At 43.8% G+C, this 18,787-nt stretch overlaps 1 protein-coding gene across 1 annotated transcript in view; it reads right to left on the reverse strand.

Moving 5' to 3' along the window:
* The window catches only part of abca2 (ATP-binding cassette, sub-family A (ABC1), member 2), a 191,309-nt gene that overhangs the window by 16,752 nt on the left and 155,770 nt on the right, over positions 1 to 18,787 (reverse strand). The window contains exons 38-41 of the mRNA XM_079250795.1: positions 16,978 to 17,110; positions 3,367 to 3,487; positions 3,025 to 3,203; positions 2,387 to 2,528 (exon numbers count right to left, since the gene is read on the reverse strand). Of these exons, the coding sequence (XP_079106921.1) occupies positions 2,387 to 2,528; positions 3,025 to 3,203; positions 3,367 to 3,487; positions 16,978 to 17,110 (575 nt within the window). The remainder of the gene's footprint in view (positions 1 to 2,386; positions 2,529 to 3,024; positions 3,204 to 3,366; positions 3,488 to 16,977; positions 17,111 to 18,787) is intronic.

Here is an 18,787-nt window from a genome sequence, read left to right on the forward strand (position 1 = left end):
CTGGGTGTCTGCCTTTTCCAGAGGAAACACTGGACAGTTTTGGCCTGGTTAATGCTGGGATACTAGACAAGGTTTTCTCATCAGTGAGGCCTACCACATGTGTTTTAGATCCAATCCCAACTTCATTTTTAAGTCCTTTTATGAATATTTTAGAGAAGAACTTTTAATCATGATGAATAGCTCTCTTCAGACTGGGGCCCTGCCGCCTTTAAGGGGGCAGGGCCCCTGCTGAAGGGGAGCAATTTAGACTATAATGACCTGAACAAATTTAGACCGATATCTAATCTACCATTTTTAAGTAAAGTTTTAGAAAAGCTTGCTTTTATTCAGCTCGCTGATTTTTTAAACACACACAGTGTTCTTGAGAAATTTCAATCTGGCTTTCGGGTGAACCACAACACAGAGACGTCCATTTTAAAGATTTTAAATGATCTTAGATTAAATTACTACTTAAAAAAAGACTACAGTGTTGGTCCTGCTGGATCTAAGTGCTGCCTTTGATACAGTTGATCACACCATTCTTTTATCACGCTTAAAGCACATCGGCCTTTCTGGTACTGTTCACAGATGGTTCACCTCTTACCTCACAGATAGAACATTTATGGTGGGTCTGGATACTTGCTGCTCCAAGGTCCATAAAATCACATGTGGTGTGCCCCAGGGATCAATTCTGCCTGAGAGACCCCATTCTCTCTCAGGCTAACACAGAGATACTAATGCATGCTTTTATTACAAGCCGTATTGACTATTGTAATGCCCTGCTTTCTGGTCTTTCCAAAAAGAGTATCTCAGGTTTACAACTCTTACAAAACTCAGCAGCTCGTGTCCTGACAAAAACCAGGAGACGGGCCCATATTACACCAATCTTAGAATCACTGCATTGGCTCCCTGTGTGGGATCGGGATCGATTTTAAGGTTCTTTTAATGGTTTAATGGCCTTGAGCCCCCTTATCTCTCAGAACTACTTTTACCTTACGAGCCCTCGTGATCCCTGCGCTCCTCTGGCAGCAGGCTTTTACTGATTCCCAAAGTCAGGACACATATCCACGAAGAGGCGTCATTCCAGTGGTATGGCCCCCACCTGTGGAACAGTCTGCTGGAGGACCTCAGGGGTGCAGAGGATGTTCATGTTTTTAAGAGCAGGCTCAAGACCCACCTCTTTAGTTTGGCTTTTATTTAATCTTTTATTAAGTTTTAATTGGTTAACTTATTCCAGTTTGATTTTCTTTTAAATGATTATTTTTATTTCAGTTTTATATTTATGTGTGTGTATATCTGTATGTATATGTGTATTTATACACATATATTTTAAGTTTTTATTTAGAGTCTTAATGCATTTTATATGTTTTTAAATGGCGTTTCCTTTGTGGGAGCGGTCTGAAACCGGGGTGGCGGTGGTGGACAGGGTGCAGTGCTGCTGGTGCCTCGGTGGATTTTTTGTTCCATTTGTTGCCTCCCCTGGGTGCCTGGGCCTCTGCGTTACTGCCAAAGCCGCAGACGGCTCCTCGGATGGGGTTTCCACGACTAGTCCGTCTGCACTTAGCTCTCTCATTTAGATGTATCTAATAAGGGGGTTGGAGGTATCTTTTTATATAATGTGTCTGTCTGTGTGTTTCCTTTGTGTCTGATTTTAAACTGTAAAGCCCTTTGAGTTACATATTTCATGTTGGAAAAGTGCTTCATAAATATAGTTTGATTTGATTGATTGAGAATGATCTTTTTAACCTGAAGCTCCTCTCCCCAACAGGAAGCTTCCCAATTATCAAGTTTTTCTTACATTGTTTGGCAAATCAATTAGACATACCAACACAATCCAGAATGGATTTACATCTTAACACCCCAACGCCGTGATACTCCACATTATACAGAGAGAAATAAACACAATAATACGCTGCCACGTGCCATTTCAGTGCATTACAGAAAAATTAACATGTCCAAAAATGTATGCATTTACTTGCTTTGTCAGAACACAGTTTTGTGGTACACCGATTACACTGAAGCACAATACTGTACCTCTGCTACATATCTTGAAACCTTAGCACTATATTTAGCCTTGTTTCAGACCCTTCATTGCCTGTATTTAAAAACTAAATGAACATCAACTTTTTCTGGTGGTATGGCGGACCTTTGGTGAGTAACATTGAAAGAAAGTGTCGTTCCCGTTCTCCCCTACCCCACTAAGCATCCACATCCTGGTTTACTGTCAGATGTTATTTGTCTATTAATGAAGAGTGTAGATGAAAATACTTAAAACGTTAAATTAACCAAGTCCATCTGCAACTGATGAGCAGACTATAATTTAATCATTTTGGTCACTGCTTACAATCATCATCTTTGTGTTTGAGAATCTTACAAGCATAGAAAAGTGTGTGAGTGAGTTCCCAACCTTCCCCTGATCCTTCCAGGGAATGCCACGGAGGCGGGTGTAAAGCTCCAGATGTTCGCGGGCAGTCAGGTCATCAAACAGAGCGTCAAACTGTGGACAATAACCAATACTTTGCTGCACACGCAACAGGTCCTTCAGAATGCTATACACAAACAAAGACAAGCTTTGTGTTAATTAATGAAGGTAGTTACAACCTTGACTTTCACCAAGTCCTGGGTCATATTGAGCTTAACTAAGACCTGAGTAATGTTAAACTCTATTAAGTCTTGGCTAACGTGTAGCTTTATGAAGTCCTACAAAATATATGATAGAAAATATGCAGAAAATAATTGTTTGAAATTAAATCCAGTCAAAATCTAGAAAATGATCAAATATCCAACTGAAATAAATGATGGGTACCAAAAGGATCATATCCAGGTCCAGTCATTTTAAATGACTGCTGCATGTTAATATTGCCTGTACGTATGCATCTGTTTTTCCAGCATTGTAATTATCCAATAATTAAAATGAATTTGCTTGAGATCTTTTGTATTTAATAACTCACTTAGTGTGTCAGACAGGGTTTCCACACAGAGCCCAGTTCAAACTTTCCTGAAAGAATTACATGAGCTACAATAACCTGTTTTGCTGGTTCTGACCTGTTTCCATTAACGAAAGCCTCTCCTCCTGTGGTGCATTCATCGCCTGTTAGCATCTTAAAAGTGGTTGTTTTCCCAGCTCCATTTACCCCCAACAGACCAAAACATTCGCCAGGTCGGACACCAAGACACAAGCGATCCACTGCCAAGACGTGACCTATCTTCCTGGATTTGTACACCTGAGAAGAAACATAACACTGTCTCTTTAAAAGTTGACCATCCCAACAACAATCATCATGCAGAGATTTTGTTAATTACAACGGAACACATAATTTCCTAGTGCCTGATGTTTCAATAAATATGCAGGAATGTGTTAGTGAATGTTAGAACAAAGAGCTGCACCTTTGTCAAGTTTTCAATCTTCAGCATGTCATTGTCAGCGTCTCCTCGCAGCACTCTTCTTCTCTCACAGGCAACATCTACATCATCGTCGTCAAATGGTTGGCAGCTAACCAGGACCCTCCTGAAAGGACACACTTTGATTATGTTTGAGCACACTCACTCCCCTGCACCAGGTTGCCTCTACATCTCCTGTTCTACTAAACCAAATTCGAGAGAGCTTTGTTGTCATTGTGTAAAGTAACCAGATTGAAGGTACTACTCTGATATGCAAAAATAAAACAATGAAGATACCACAACATCTGCAAGAAACAATGAATAACAATAAAAATATAAATAATCTAAAACGAAATTTTAAAAAAGTGTCAAGTATAAATTAAAAATAACATATATGCAAAATTTTGGAGTAAAACACACAGGAACTGATATTGTGTGCGGTGGCATGATGTGTAAGTGTTAGGCTTGAGGAGTTCAGGGCTCTGTCTCAGGGCTCAGAGACTGTCTCTGAGTCTGGAGGTGTGAGCCTTGACAGACCTATTGTGTCTGCCAGAGAGTAGCAGTTGTTATATTTGGTGGACAGGGTGTGGGGTCCTTGATGATTCTCTTGGCTTTGCAGGTAGCAAAGAGCAAGAGGTGGCAATGTACTCCAAGAAGGGCCGCTGAAGATTTTCTGAGCATTATCGTCTATAAAGAGCATCCTTGCATAGCTTGTGGCTCAATGCGGGATGAAGATCTTTGTAAAGACCCCTATGAGCTGGCCAATAAAGACTTGTAGCACCTTACTGGGTACTCTGTCTGGGCCAGCAGCATTCTGAGGGTTAAATGACCTCAGTACACATCTTAGTTCATGCTCCTGTAGAGTCAGGAACTGTAGAATTTTCACATCTGCTGAGGGAGAGGTTGGAGGTAGGAAAGGGAAAAGGAAATTAATATTTCTGGTATTAATCAATAGTACTAAATGCATTAAAATCTTACCCCTAATTGTTATAATCAATTATGTTTTGTTGCTGAATCAATGCAGGATCGTCAATGCCCAGTTCTTGATGCCTCTTAAAACAATCAAATTTAACACCCCAACAGTTCTTGTTGTAACAGGTTTTGGAAAGGGAGTTGCTGGCAGAGTGTGCCTGGGTCTGTGGTGTGGTTGGTTGGAAGTTACAACTCTAGTATAAGCTACATGATAGGCTATAATAAATGAGTACACTATTTGTTATTATGTGATGTTTCCTTGTTTCAGGTTCCTGTCTTATTTTGTAGTTTTTCCCTGTTTCCTGTGTAGTCTTTGTTCTTGTTAGTTTTTGTTGGTTTTGTGAGTTCATTTTTTACACCTGTGTCTTGTTAAGTTCTGTATTTCTAGCCCTCAGTTCTGTTGTGTTTTGCGGGTTCATTGTGTTTGTGTTAGTCTCCTGAGTTCTTTTGTTTGGATTAAATCACTCTTAAATCTGCCTCCCTGTTTGCTCATCTTTGTGTTTGGGTCCACACCTTCACTGCGACTGTGACAGTATTTTTCTTTTTAACATTTTATTAACCCTTTTCTACCACACCATTCGTCTATCAATTGTTATATTTTGTTATCAAATTATCGTCTAGCCCTAATTAACAGTGATTAATTTCATACTCAAAACATTCAGGGGCTTCCAGGTTCATTGATGTAAGACGCATAGTGAACCAGCTGTCTCAAAAAGTGCACTTATCCCACCAAAAAACTCGGTGACTTGAGTCATAAATATTGTAAAGTGTTTGAGTGGGTTGTAGGACTATCACGTGAGACTGCAAAAACAGACAGACTGCACTGCCTGGATTAACTACCGGAAAGCCTACGACTCAATGCCACACACAGGGATCCTGGAATGTCTGGAGCTGTACACGATCAACGGCACCATGAGGACCTTCATTGCAAACTCAGTGAGACTGTGCCATCCCCCTTGGAGGCCAACTTCAAGCCACAAGTCTCCATCAAATGTGGCATATACCAAGGAAATGCCCTGTCCCCGCTGCTGTTCTGTAGAGGCCTGAACCCCCCCTCAGCCAAATAATCAACAAGACTGGCTATGGATACCGACCCAGGAATGGGGTCACCATTAGTCACCTCCTGTACATGGATGACATCAAGCTGTACGCTAAGAGTGAGCGGAACATCGACTCACTGATCCACACCACCAGGATCTACAGCAGGGACATCGGAGTGTCATTCGGACTGGAGAAATGTGGGCGGATGATAACAAATAGAGGGAAGGTAATCCATACGGAGGGCATTGCACTCCCAGAGGGCAGGATAACAGATGTAGAGGAAAGCTACAAGTACCTGGGCATACCACAGGGGAAAGGCAACTATGAAGAAGCCCCAAGGAAAGCTGCCACAGCTACATACCTGCAACGACTGAGGCAAGTATTGAGAAGTCAGCTCAATGGTAAGAACAAGATCCGGGCAATTAATGGCTACGCCTTGCCAGTGATCCGATACCCTGCTGGGATAATAAGCTGGCCAAAGGAGGAAGCTCAGACCACGGATGTCAAAATGCAGCAGCTGCTCACCATGCATGGAGGGTTCCACCCCAAGTCCAGTGTCCAGCGACTATACACTAAGAGCAAAGAAGGAAGCCGGGGACGAGTGAGCATCAAGGCCACTATTCAAGATGAAACATCCAAGCTCCATGAATACATCAGGAAGAGGGCACCGAGGGATGAAGCACTTAGTGAATGTCTCAGACAATGGAGTCTGGAGGAACACGAGATGGAAGAACCATCATGGGAGGAAAAGCCTCTCCATGGGATGTACCACCGGCAGATCACCGAAGTGGCCGATATAAACAAGTCCTATCAATGGCTGGAGAGGGCTGGACTGAAGGACAGCACAGAGGCACTAATCATGGCAGCACAGGAGCAGGTCCAGATCTACCAGACTATGCAAAGGAGCCCCTGAAACAATCCAGCACCTCACAGCAGGGTGCAAGATACTGGCAGGCAAAGAATACATAGAGCACCATAACCAAGTAGCCGGCATAGTGTACAGGAACACCTGTGTAGAATATGGACTGGAGACCCCTTAGTCCCAGTGGGAAACTCCCCCCAAGGGACTTCCAGATCCAGACAGATAAAATGGTGGTGGCCAACCAAGCGGACATAGTGATCATGGATAAGCAGCAGAGGAAAGCCGTAGTGATTGATGGATCCATCCCCAATGATGGAAATATCAGGAAAAAGGAGCAACTGGAGAAGTACCAAGGCCTCAAGGAAGACCTGGAGCAACATTAGTACCCATAGTGATGGGAGCACTGGGGGCCGTTTCCCCCACACTGGAGAAAAACTCAGAACTTCACAGACTTTGTTCACCGGGTAATTTTAGGTCAGAATCCTGTCGTACACAACAGTGTTTGTTTCGAGTCTGACACTCTGTTTCCTGAAATGTTTCCATATCGTTTGCAGTGAACTCCATGGCTGTTTTTTTGTTGTCCAGGACTGTAAACTGGTGCTAGGTTCTTGACAGAGTCTTTTTCATTTTCATTTTCATTTTTCATCACCCTAACCCTGTCATTGGTGTAAACTCCTGTTGCTGGATTGAGGGGAAACTGGGGCCATGAGTGAGTAGCATGAGGTCTGGTAGGAGTCATTCAGTACACTGGTATAGGTTTGAGGCTATCAAAGTCCTCTTCACTATCTGACTCATAAAAGTCATGCTCTGATCCCTCATTGTCATTAAAATGGTCTCTTTATATTCTCCTCTAGGGGTATTTTATTTCTGCTGGCAACAACAGATTGTGATGAAGCACTCGGATACATTTATTCCCAGACTCATCTTGCACTTAGCAAAAGGCCCTTCACCAATTCTTTTGGAGGCAAGATGGACCTTTTCTTCCTAGTATGCATGCAATTTTCCAGGTCTGCCTCTTTCATAGAGGTTTCTCACCAGCACTCTGTCAACTGATTGCAGAGTGGTACCCTTAACCCTTTTGCCATATTGTTTTTCTATCCCTTGGCTGATCATTTCTGGCTGTTTTCTGAGGCATTCCTGTACGCTTCCTGCAATGGTATGCAAACACTTGCCTATCTGCTGTTCCTTTTTTGAGTCTAAGGTTGAATAGTAAGTCAATTGGTAAGTGTGGGGCTCGTCCATATAAAAGAAAAAATGGTGAGTCTCCCGTGGCCTCATGGATTGTGCAGTTCTATGCATGAATAATTTGAGGGATATAGTCTTTCCAGACAGAATTTTTGTCTTTCTGCTGGGTCCGCAACATCTGAAGAATGGTCCTGTTAAATTGCTCAACAGGATTTCCCAGTGGGTGGTATGGTGTGGTTCGGGAACGAGATATGCCAGCCAGTTGTTTGTGGTTCTGAAACAGTGCATTCTTAAATTCCTGCCATTGATCGTGGTAGTTTTTCAGGGTAACTGAATCTAAGGATTCTGATATGTTTTTAATGCTCCAGTCGTTCCTGACTTGTTTTTGGTGGGGTATGCTTGGGCAAAACAAATGAAATGATCCACCAGAACAAAAATGTACTCATAGCCCCCGTACTGGGCTCCAGGTGAAGGTATTCGACTGAAACTAACTCAAAGGGGAAACTGGTGATTATAGAGCTCATTGGTGCTTTATCAGGGGCATGACATAATTTCTGTTTAACACAAACACACTTTCTGACTACGTAAGCTTCTGTCTCCTTCTGCATGTAAGGCCAAAAGAATCTTTCCTTCACTGGCCTGGTAACTGTGTCTGCTCCAACATGATGTGTTTAACCCCTTAACAGTCACCCCCCAAAATGCCAAACACACCTGAAAAAGACAAACCCAAATTAAATTAGATGCTGTTCTTGAACCCTTTGGAGTATATTCAAAAGCATGGTCTCATTTTAAAGAAAACATTCTAAAGTTTTACCCTGAGCTTTCAGATGTATTGTAACTGTAACCAGCATAAAGTTATTGACCAGTTAAAATTTGGTGACAATAGCAGCCGCAATTATTATTCTATGAGGGTTTTACTGTAAGTATGTTCATGCGCTCCCCAAAGTGACCATTTGGAGTCTTCAATAAGCTCTAACTCCAGAACACTTCAACATACAGTCATCAATGAGACTCTAATGAAAGGTGGTATCAAGAGGAATATTGCTGTATATTCATATTTACTATCAGTATTATTGAAATTCACCAGGTGATGCATAAACACACTAAAAGCTTATTTTTTCTACGGTGCATTATAATAAAAGAGTCAGAATAAGTTTTAAGGTCATCATTTTTATATATGTAAACAATATAATGCCATGTTATGTAATGTAAACAAAATGTAATAATAAAAACACCATAACACAATACAATTTACATATTTACATTAGATTTGAACTATTGTCTGATAAAGAGTGTTTGTAAAAGTAAAGTAAAAAGCAGGAGAGCAGAATATGTAGCTGTTATGATGAGCAGGGGTCCTGGTGGTCTGAAGGGCAGGAATGTAGTCTTCCTCTGGAAGGAGCTGCTCCTTCTTCATCTGAAGAGCTGCTGGGTTTCCATCACCATCACATGACAGACTAATAAAGACAAACAAGAAGTTTTTATCCCACATTAGTCCTGCGACTGTAATAAGTGTATGTTCTAACAGACACGCATCGCTGCACGCATGCACACACACAGAGTATGGAAGCGGTCCACACACACGCAGAAAAATCAGCAGCAGCTTATTTTCTTTCTATCATTTTCTATTTATGAACAAATGTTTACAACTGGAGGGAAATAGAGGTGTTGAACCGCTGCGTCTCTTTCATCGCTGCTCTTTTTGCTTCACGCACACTCGGACTGAACGACACCCGCATGAACGGTTCCCCCGGTCCGGGGTCTGACGTTTTAGAGCCGAGACCCCAAGTTTTCTAACAAACCAGGTCCCACGTCTTTAGCAGACCCAACAGAACCACTGGAGATACGGCATCAGTAAGAAACAACGGGAAGAAAACAACGCGGACGCCCCCACCCCTCCTCCCCCATCCCGACACACAAAGTAAACCCCCCGCCCCCCACCTCCCTCCCTGACATTTCTCAGTTTCTGCGTGAAACTGAGAAATGTCAGTTTCACGCAGAAACTGTTCATTTTCTGAGTTTTGTTGTTCAAGGAGGCAGTCTCAAGGCAGACCAGGATAAGGTGAGGGCAGTGGCAGAAGACCCGTTAACCGGAAACAACTTCAGAGGTTTTTGGGGTTTGCAAACTTCTACAGGAAGTTTATTAAAGACTACAGCAGCATCGGTAGTCCACTGAATACTCTCACTTCCACAAAAACAATTTTCTTGTGGACGCACAAGGCAGGGAGGGCTTTCAATGAACTGCAGTCTCGTTTTGTTTCCGCTCCCATCCTTACCCAGCTGGATGCCTCATGTCAATTCATTGTAGATGTGGATGCTTCAGATGTTGGAGTTGGGGCTGTGCTATCTCAACGTTCTGAACATGACCAAAAGCTTCATCCATGTGCCTTTTTCTCCAGATGATTATCGCATGCAGAATGCAACTATAATGTGGGCAACCGTGAACTGCTGGCTATTAAGCTGGCCCTGGAAGAATGCCGCCATTGTCTAGAAGGGGCCAAGTATCCATTTGTTGTGAGGACCGACCACAAGAATCTGTCATACATTCAAAGTGCTAAGAGACTGAATTCACGTCAGGCCCAATGGTCGCTATTTTTTGGCCATTTTGATTTCACTATTGCTTATAGTCCTGGGTTTTGCAATGTTAAGCCCGATGCTTTGTCCCACCAGTTTTCAGTTACAGATACTCCAGGGACAGATACTATTGTGCCCCCTTCCCGTATTGTAGCGACCCTTACATGGGATATTGAGGACCAGGTACGGCAAGCTCAGGTGTTGGAACCTGACCCTGGTACAGTACCATCTGATCATCTTTTTGTTCCAATGGCCATGAGGACTCAGGTGTTACATTGGGGACATTCGTCCCATCTTACTTGTCATCCTGGTAATAACCATACTCTTTCTTTCCTTCAAAGGACTTTTTGGTGGCCCACTATGACTGCAGATACCTGTTCTTTTGTACTGGCATGTGTTGAATGCAACAGAGCTAAAGCCTCCCACCAACCTCCAACTGGGAGACAGCGACCGCTTCCTGTACCCCATCGACCTTGGTCCCACATTGTTTTGGACTTTGTGACAGGTTTACCTCCTTCAAAAGGTAACTCTGTTATCCTGACAATTGTGGATCATTTTTCTAAGGCTGCTCACTCTATAGCACTTCCCAAGCTCCCTTCTACTCAGGACACTGCTCTGCTACTTGTGAACCAGGTTTTCAGGTTACATGGAATCCCTTTGGACACTGTCAGTGACCGGGGTCCCCAGTTCACCACTTAGGTATGGCGTCTTTCCTCTGGCTTTTATCCTCAAACTAATGAACAGACTGAACGCCTTAATCAGGATTTGGAATCTGCCTTACGTTATGTTGTTGGATCTAACCAAGCATCTTGGGAGTGACCACTTTACTTGGATTGAAAATGCTCACAATTCTTTGGTGTATACTGCTACAGGGAAGTCTCATTTAGAATGTTCCCTGGGCTACCAACCTCCATTGTTTCCCTCTCAGGAACATGATCTGGCTGTACCATCTATGCAGTTTCATCTGACAAAGTGCCGCATGGTCTGGCGGGAGACTCGTGCTGCTCTTCTGAAGACTAGTGAAAAGACTCGCCACTATGGTGAACAGCATCGATCTCTGGAACCGCTGTATTGTCCTGGTCAACGGGTATGGCTGCCATCTTCTAACATACCGCTCAGGACTGAATCCAGGAAACTCTCCCCCTGATTTATTGGTCCATTTGAGATTGATAAGTTGATAAATCCTACGACTGTCAGGCTGAAGCTGCCTCGTGCTATGCGCATTCACCCAATGTTTCATATCTCCCAGATTAGGCCTGTTGTTGAGTCGCCATTGTACCCTCCTACCAAGCCCCCTCCTCATGGCCCTGTCTTCGCGGTGTGCTGTCTTCTTGCTGCTTGCCGGCGTGGCAGGGGTCTGCACTACCTGGTGGACTGGGAGGGTTATGGGCCTGAGGAGCGGTCCTGGATTCCACGCTCTTTTATTTTGGATCCTGTTCTTATTCGGGACTTTCACCTAGCCCATCCTGGGTCGCCAGAGGGCTCCTATTGAGGCAAATCAGTGCAAAGCAAGTGCACTGATTGGAGATTGTGTTCACTTAGGGTTAACTGGGGAAGCCACTCACCTGCGACTTGTCAGCTCAGCCTACATAAGAGCCAGGCTGCATTCAGTTATTGCCAGATTGTCGAGTTTTCTTCCAAGAAAAGGATTCACGACCCAGTCAGTTTTTGACTGTCCAAGATTGGACACATGATAAAACTATTTTTGCTCTTTTTACCTCAGCCTGTTGTCGACTCAGTTCCTGGATCCAGTCTACAACCCACAAAACTTTAACAGGTGGGGGCCATGTAACCCTTTCGGGCTGAGCCCAACCGGGCCCCGAGGGCCGTTTTCCGGTTTTCTTTTTATATCACATTCGGACAATATCTTAGACGTTTCCTATTTCAATAAAACTGCGCATGACGCACCGGTAGGCTCTCCCCTTCTGATTGACCCCATTTTTGACCAACTGGATTGATCCATGGTCGTTCCATAGCCAATAATAGCCACTGAGTGTCAACCTAGGTGGTCTGACCATCACATACATTTCCGCTTCCAGACCTCGCCCTCCAGCTCTGATGCCAGTTCTGGCACCACTGCCGTAAAGACAATAAAATTCCCGTCACGGCGATGTGCAGCTTCTGTGTGGGATGTAAACTGGCTTCAGGGGTTCCGTGAGAAAACATCTGTGACAACGTGCGTACTTGTGTGTGTCAAAAGCAGAGGAAGTCTTTTTGTTGCTTTTTCTCTGTAGGAACTTTTACAAAACACGCCAAAAAGCAGAAATACACCCGCGAGGAGGTGGAGGAGTCGTTTACACCGGCGAGGAGGTGGAGGAGTCGTTTACACCCGCGAGGAGGTGGAGGAGTCGTTTACACCCGCGAGGAGGTGGAGGAGTCGTTTACACCCGCGAGGAGGTGGAGGAGTCGTTTACACCGGCGAGGAGGTGGAGGAGTCGTTTACACCGGCGAGGAGGTGGAGGAGTCGTTTACACCGGCGAGGAGGTGGAGGAGTCGTTTACACCTGCGAGGAGGTGGAGGAGTCGTTTACACCGGCGAGGAGGTGGAGGAGTCGTTTACACCCGTTAGGAGGTGGAGGAGTCGTTTACACCCGCGAGGAGGTGGAGGAGTCGTTTACACCCGCGAGGAGGTGGAGGAGTCGTTTACACCCGCGAGGAGGTGGAGGAGTCGTTTACACCCGCGAGGAGGTGGAGGAGTCGTTTACACCCGCGAGGAGGTGGAGGAGTCGTTTACACCCGCGAGGAGGTGGAGGAGTCGTTTACACCCGCGAGGAGGTGGAGGAGTCGTTTACACCGGCGAGGAGGTGGAGGAGTCGTTTACACCCGTTAGGAGGTGGAGGAGTCGTTTACACCGGCGAGGAGGTGGAGGAGTCGTTTACACCGGCGAGGAGGTGGAGGAGTCGTTTACACCAGCGAGGAGGTGGAGGAGTCGTTTACACCGGCGAGGAGGTGGAGGAGTCGTTTACACCCGTTAGGAGGTGGAGGAGTCGTTTACACCCGCGAGGAGGTGGAGGAGTCGTTTACACCCGCGAGGAGGTGGAGGAGTCGTTTACACCCGCGAGGAGGTGGAGGAGTCGTTTACACCCGCGAGGAGGAGGTGGAGGAGTCGTTTACACCCGCGAGGAGGTGGAGGAGTCGTTTACACCCGCGAGGAGGAGGTGGAGAAGTCGTTTACACCGGCGAGGAGGTGGAGGAGTCGTTTACACCCGCGAGGAGGTGGAGGAGTCGTTTACACCGGCGAGGAGGTGGAGGAGTCGTTTACACCCGTTAGGAGGTGGAGGAGTCGTTTACACCGGCGAGGAGGTGGAGGAGTCGTTTACACCGGCGAGGAGGTGGAGGAGTCGTTTACACCCGCGAGGAGGTGGAGGAGTCGTTTACACCCGCGAGGAGGTGGAGGAGTCGTTTACACCCGCGAGGAGGTGGAGGAGTCGTTTACACCCGCGAGGAGGAGGTGGAGGAGTCGTTTACACCCGCGAGGAGGTGGAGGAGTCGTTTACACCCGCGAGGAGGTGGAGGAGTCGTTTACACCCGCGAGGAGGTGGAGGAGTCGTTTACACCCGCGAGGAGGAGGTGGAGGAGTCGTTTACACCCGCGAGGAGGAGGTGGAGGAGTCGTTTACACCTGCGAGGAGGTGGAGGAGTCGTTTACACCCCCAAGGAGGAGGTGGAGGAGTCGTTTACACCCGCGAGGAGGAGGTGGAGGAGTCGTTTACACCCGCGAGGAGGTGGAGGAGTCGTTTACACCCGCGAGGAGGAGGTGGAGGAGTCGTTTACACGGAGGAACAGTGATGTTTACAGGGGCGTCCGCGTTGTTTTCTTCCCGTTGTTTCTTACTGTTGCCGTATCTCCAGCGGTTCTGTTGGGTCTGCTAAAGACGTGGGACCTGGTTTGTTAGAAAACTTGGGGTCTCGGCTCTAAAACGTCAGACCCCGGACCGGGGGAACCGTTCATGCGGGTGTCGTTCAGTCCGAGTGTGCGTGAAGCAAAAAGAGCAGCGATGAAAGAGACGCAGCGGTTCAACACCTCTATTTCCCTCCAGTTGTAAACATTTGTTCATAAATAGAAAATGATAGAAAGAAAATAAGCTGCTGCTGATTTATCTGCGTGTGTGTGGACCGCTTCCATACTGTGTGTGTGCATGCGTGCAGCGATGCGTGTCTGTTAGAACATACACTTATTACAGTCGCAGGACTAATGTGGGATAAAAACTTCTTGTTTGTCTTTATTAGTCTGTCATGTGATTGTGATGGAAACCCAGCAGCTCTTCAGATGAAGAAGGAGCAGCTCCTTCCAGAGGAAGACTACATTCCTGCCCTTCAGACCACCAGGACCCCTGCTCATCATAACAGCTACATATTCTGCTCTCCTGCTTTTTACTTTACTTTTACAAACACTCTTTATCAGACAATAGTTCAAATCTAATGTAAATATGTAAATTGTATTGTGTTATGGTGTTTTTATTATTACATTTTGTTTACATTACATAACATGGCATTATATTGTTTACATATATAAAAATGATGACCTTAAAACTTATTCTGACTCTTTTATTATAATGCACCGTAGAAAAAATAAGCTTTTAGTGTGTTTATGCATCACCTGGTGAATTTCAATAATACTGATAGTAAATATGAATATACAGCAATATTCCTCTTGATACCACCTTTCATTAGAGTCTCATTGATGACTGTATGTTGAAGTGTTCTGGAGTTAGAGCTTATTGAAGACTCCAAATGGTCACTTTGGGGAGCGCATGAACATACTTACAGTAAAACCCTCATAGAATAATAATTGCGGCTGCTATTGTCACCAAATTTTAACTGGTCAATAACTTTATGCTGGTTACAGTTACAATACATCTGAAAGCTCAGGGTAAAACTTTAGAATGTTTTCTTTAAAATGAGACCATGCTTTTGAATATACTCCAAAGGGTTCAAGAACAGCATCTAATTTAATTTGGGTTTGTCTTTTTCAGGTGTGTTTGGCATTTTGGGGGGTGACTGTTAAGGGGTTAAACACATCATGTTGGAGCAGACACAGTTACCAGGCCAGTGAAGGAAAGATTCTTTTGGCCTTACATGCAGAAGGAGACAGAAGCTTACGTAGTCAGAAAGTGTGTTTGTGTTAAACAGAAATTATGTCATGCCCCTGATAAAGCACCAATGAGCTCTATAATCACCAGTTTCCCCTTTGAGTTAGTTTCAGTCGAATACCTTCACCTGGAGCCCAGTACGGGGGCTATGAGTACATTTTTGTTCTGGTGGATCATTTCATTTGTTTTGCCCAAGCATACCCCACCAAAAACAAGTCAGGAACGACTGGAGCATTAAAAACATATCAGAATCCTTAGATTCAGTTACCCTGAAAAACTACCACGATCAATGGCAGGAATTTAAGAATGCACTGTTTCAGAACCACAAACAACTGGCTGGCATATCTCGTTCCCGAACCACACCATACCACCCACTGGGAAATCCTGTTGAGCAATTTAACAGGACCATTCTTCAGATGTTGCGGACCCAGCAGAAAGACAAAAATTCTGTCTGGAAAGACTATATCCCTCAAATTATTCATGCATAGAACTGCACAATCCATGAGGCCACGGGAGACTCACCATTTTTTCTTTTATATGGACGAGCCCCACACTTACCAATTGACTTACTATTCAACCTTAGACTCAAAAAAGGAACAGCAGATAGGCAAGTGTTTGCATACCATTGCAGGAAGCGTACAGGAATGCCTCAGAAAACAGCCAGAAATGATCAGCCAAGGGATAGAAAAACAATATGGCAAAAGGGTTAAGGGTACCACTCTGCAATCAGTTGACAGAGTGCTGGTGAGAAACCTCTATGAAAGAGGCTTCATGGAAAGGCTTCATGCTACAGCTCCGTCTGATTTTCCAGTCCATATCTCCATCTCTCCATGAGCAGCATGTTGACAAAGTAGAAGAGAAATTCAGACGAGGAAAAAAACCTGAAATTTCCTTGTGTTCCAACTTCAATAACTTTATGCTGCTTACAGTTACAATACATCTGAAAGCTCAGGTTAAAACTGTAGAGTGTTTTCTTTAAAAAGAGACCATGCTTTTGAATATACTCCAAAGGGTTCAAGAACAGCATCTAATTTAATTTGGGTTTGTCTTTTTCAGGTGTGTTTGGCATTTTGGGGGGTGACTGTTAAGGGGTTAAGCCGGACTTAGTCTGGTCCCTCCCCAAGACACCTGTTTGCCATGGGTGAACCTACCAGGGGCTTAAATTAATTGAATTGCATTTTTGGGGGCCTAACCATGCTTGAAAACTTAGCCACATTGACTGAAATGGAAGAAACTCAGCACAGTAGTAGAATACGGCAGTCAGTGCAAAAATGTCTTTTGGAAATTTAACTGAAAGTTCGCAATTTTAAAGAGTTTGCAAATGATGGATTTCTACAGCATCTGACAGTAGCCTGGCTGTTTATCAAATAATAAGGAAAAAATCAGGAAAACAGGATCGAAGACAAAAGAGAGGAGCCTAAAGGGTCGGAACAGACAGTGAGTCAGGAAACAAATGAAAGGTACAAGCTGTTCATGATGTTTTCATATTTTGGTTTGCTTGCTGTGATAAATGTGGTTTTCCTGTAGGCTCTGTGGTGTTTTTGTTGCTCTGATGATAAGGAAAGTTTACTGGTTGCAGTAGGAAGATGGAAACCGTGTTCAACACAAGATTTGGTAAATCCAACATCCAGACCCAAAAAAATCTTGTGCTTTATGTTGCAAACCAACATATCTTGTAAAACTTCTAAAACGTTGCATCTTAAACATGTATGCTCACTGTTGAATTCAGTCAAAGTAGCTGTTTGCTACTACACATTCACCAGACTGATAGGTGATGTCCATCATAAGGACAAGCCTGAATGTTATGATGATTATCCAAAATAGAAGCAACTCCTGTAAACAACAGCAATCACAGATATCAATCACTGAGGCCTTCTGGCACACGTCACTTACTGGGGTTTCCTGAGGAAGTTGTACTGGCAGAGAATGGTGATGAGGAAGCCAATAAAGCCCTCTATGGTCATGGCAACGAGTCCTCGAGTTACAATGTCCCACTCAAATGGAGACTTCATTTTGTCAAACTGTCCTGAAACAAAAGTTTACAGTAATTAGTTCCAGTCTGCAGATTTAACAGTTTAGCCTCCTTGTGTTACCTACTACAGTTTTATTGTTACAGCTACGAACAAATGTCAAGAACGAAACACAGAAACCTGTACAGTAGACACTCGGCATGATAGCTGCTTCACTTCATCTGCCGATCTTATCATATCAGATCCCTCCCAAATAAGTCTTTATTAGTCAATGACTTGATAGGTGATCACCACATTGATTTATTCTGTCTTATGGAAACCTGGTTACAGCAAGAGGATTATGTTAGTATTAATGAAGCTACGCCAGCTAACTATTTAAACTTTCACATTCCTAGAACTACAGGCAGAGGAGGAGGTGTTGCAGCTATTTTTCAGTCAGAATTATTAATTAGCCCTAAGTTCAAAACTAACTATAAATCCTTTGAATTCCTGACATTAAATTTATCTCATCCAAAATGGAATTGAGAGAAACCGCTCCTTTTAGCATTAGTGTATCGCCCACCTGGACCTTACTCCGAGTTTCTGACCCAATTCTCTGATCTCTTGTCTGAGTTAGTGCTGACTACTGATAAGGTCATTGTACTAGGTGATTTTAATATTCATGTTGACCATGAAAATGATAGTTTAAACATTTCCTTTAGCTCTATTCTAAACTCAATTGGGTTTTTACAGATCTTAGACCCTCTCCCAACGAGCCTCTTTAAGGACATTTTCCCTTTAATTAATACATCACTACTAAATCTTATCAATATGTCTTTAGTGACAGGATATGTACCACAATCATTTAAAACTGCTGTAATCAAGCCTTTACTTAAAAAGCAATCTCTGGATCCAGAGGTGATAGCAAATTATAGACCTATATCTAATCTCCCGTTTATGTCCAAAATTCTGGAGAAAATAGTTTCAGCTCAGCTACATGCCCACCTGAGCAGAAATAATTTATGCGAGGAGTTTCAGTCAGGATTTAGAGCTCATCATAGCACTGAGACGGCATTGGTGAAAGTTACTAATGACCTTCTTATGGCCTCAGACAAAGGACTTGTGTCCGTACTTATCTTGCTTGATCTTAGTGCTGCATTTGATACAGTCGATCATAACATTCTGTTACAAAGACTAGAACAGGTGGTTGGAATTACAGGTACAGCGTTAAGCTGGTTTAAATCATATTTATCTGATAGACTTCAGTTTGTTCATGTAAATGACAAGTCCTCCTCCCAAACTACAGTAAGTCATGGAGTTCCTCAAGGTTCTGTACTTGGACCAGTACTCTTCACGCTATATATGCTCCCTTTAGGCAAAATTATTAGACAGCATGGAATAAACTTTCATTGTTATGCAGATGATACTCAGATATACTTATCCTTTAAACCAGATGAAACAAATCAGCCCGATAGGCTACAAAATTGTCTCATAGACATAAAGACTTGGATGTCTAGAAATTTTCTCCTCTTAAACTCAGATAAGACTGAAGTAATTCTCGTTGGATCTGAAAAACTCAGAGCTAAATTTTCCGGTTTTGTAATGAACCTGGATGGCATTTCTTTAGCTTCCAGTGCTACAGTGAGAAACCTTGGAGTAATATTTGACCCTGACCTGTCCTTTGGCCCACATATTAAGCAGGTTACTAAAACAGCCTTCTTTCATTTACGTAATATAGCCAAAATTAGGGACAT

Source organism: Telmatherina bonti, assembly GCF_933228915.1.
Source record: "Telmatherina bonti genome assembly, chromosome: 13".
Lineage (NCBI taxonomy): Eukaryota > Metazoa > Chordata > Actinopteri > Atheriniformes > Telmatherinidae > Telmatherina > Telmatherina bonti.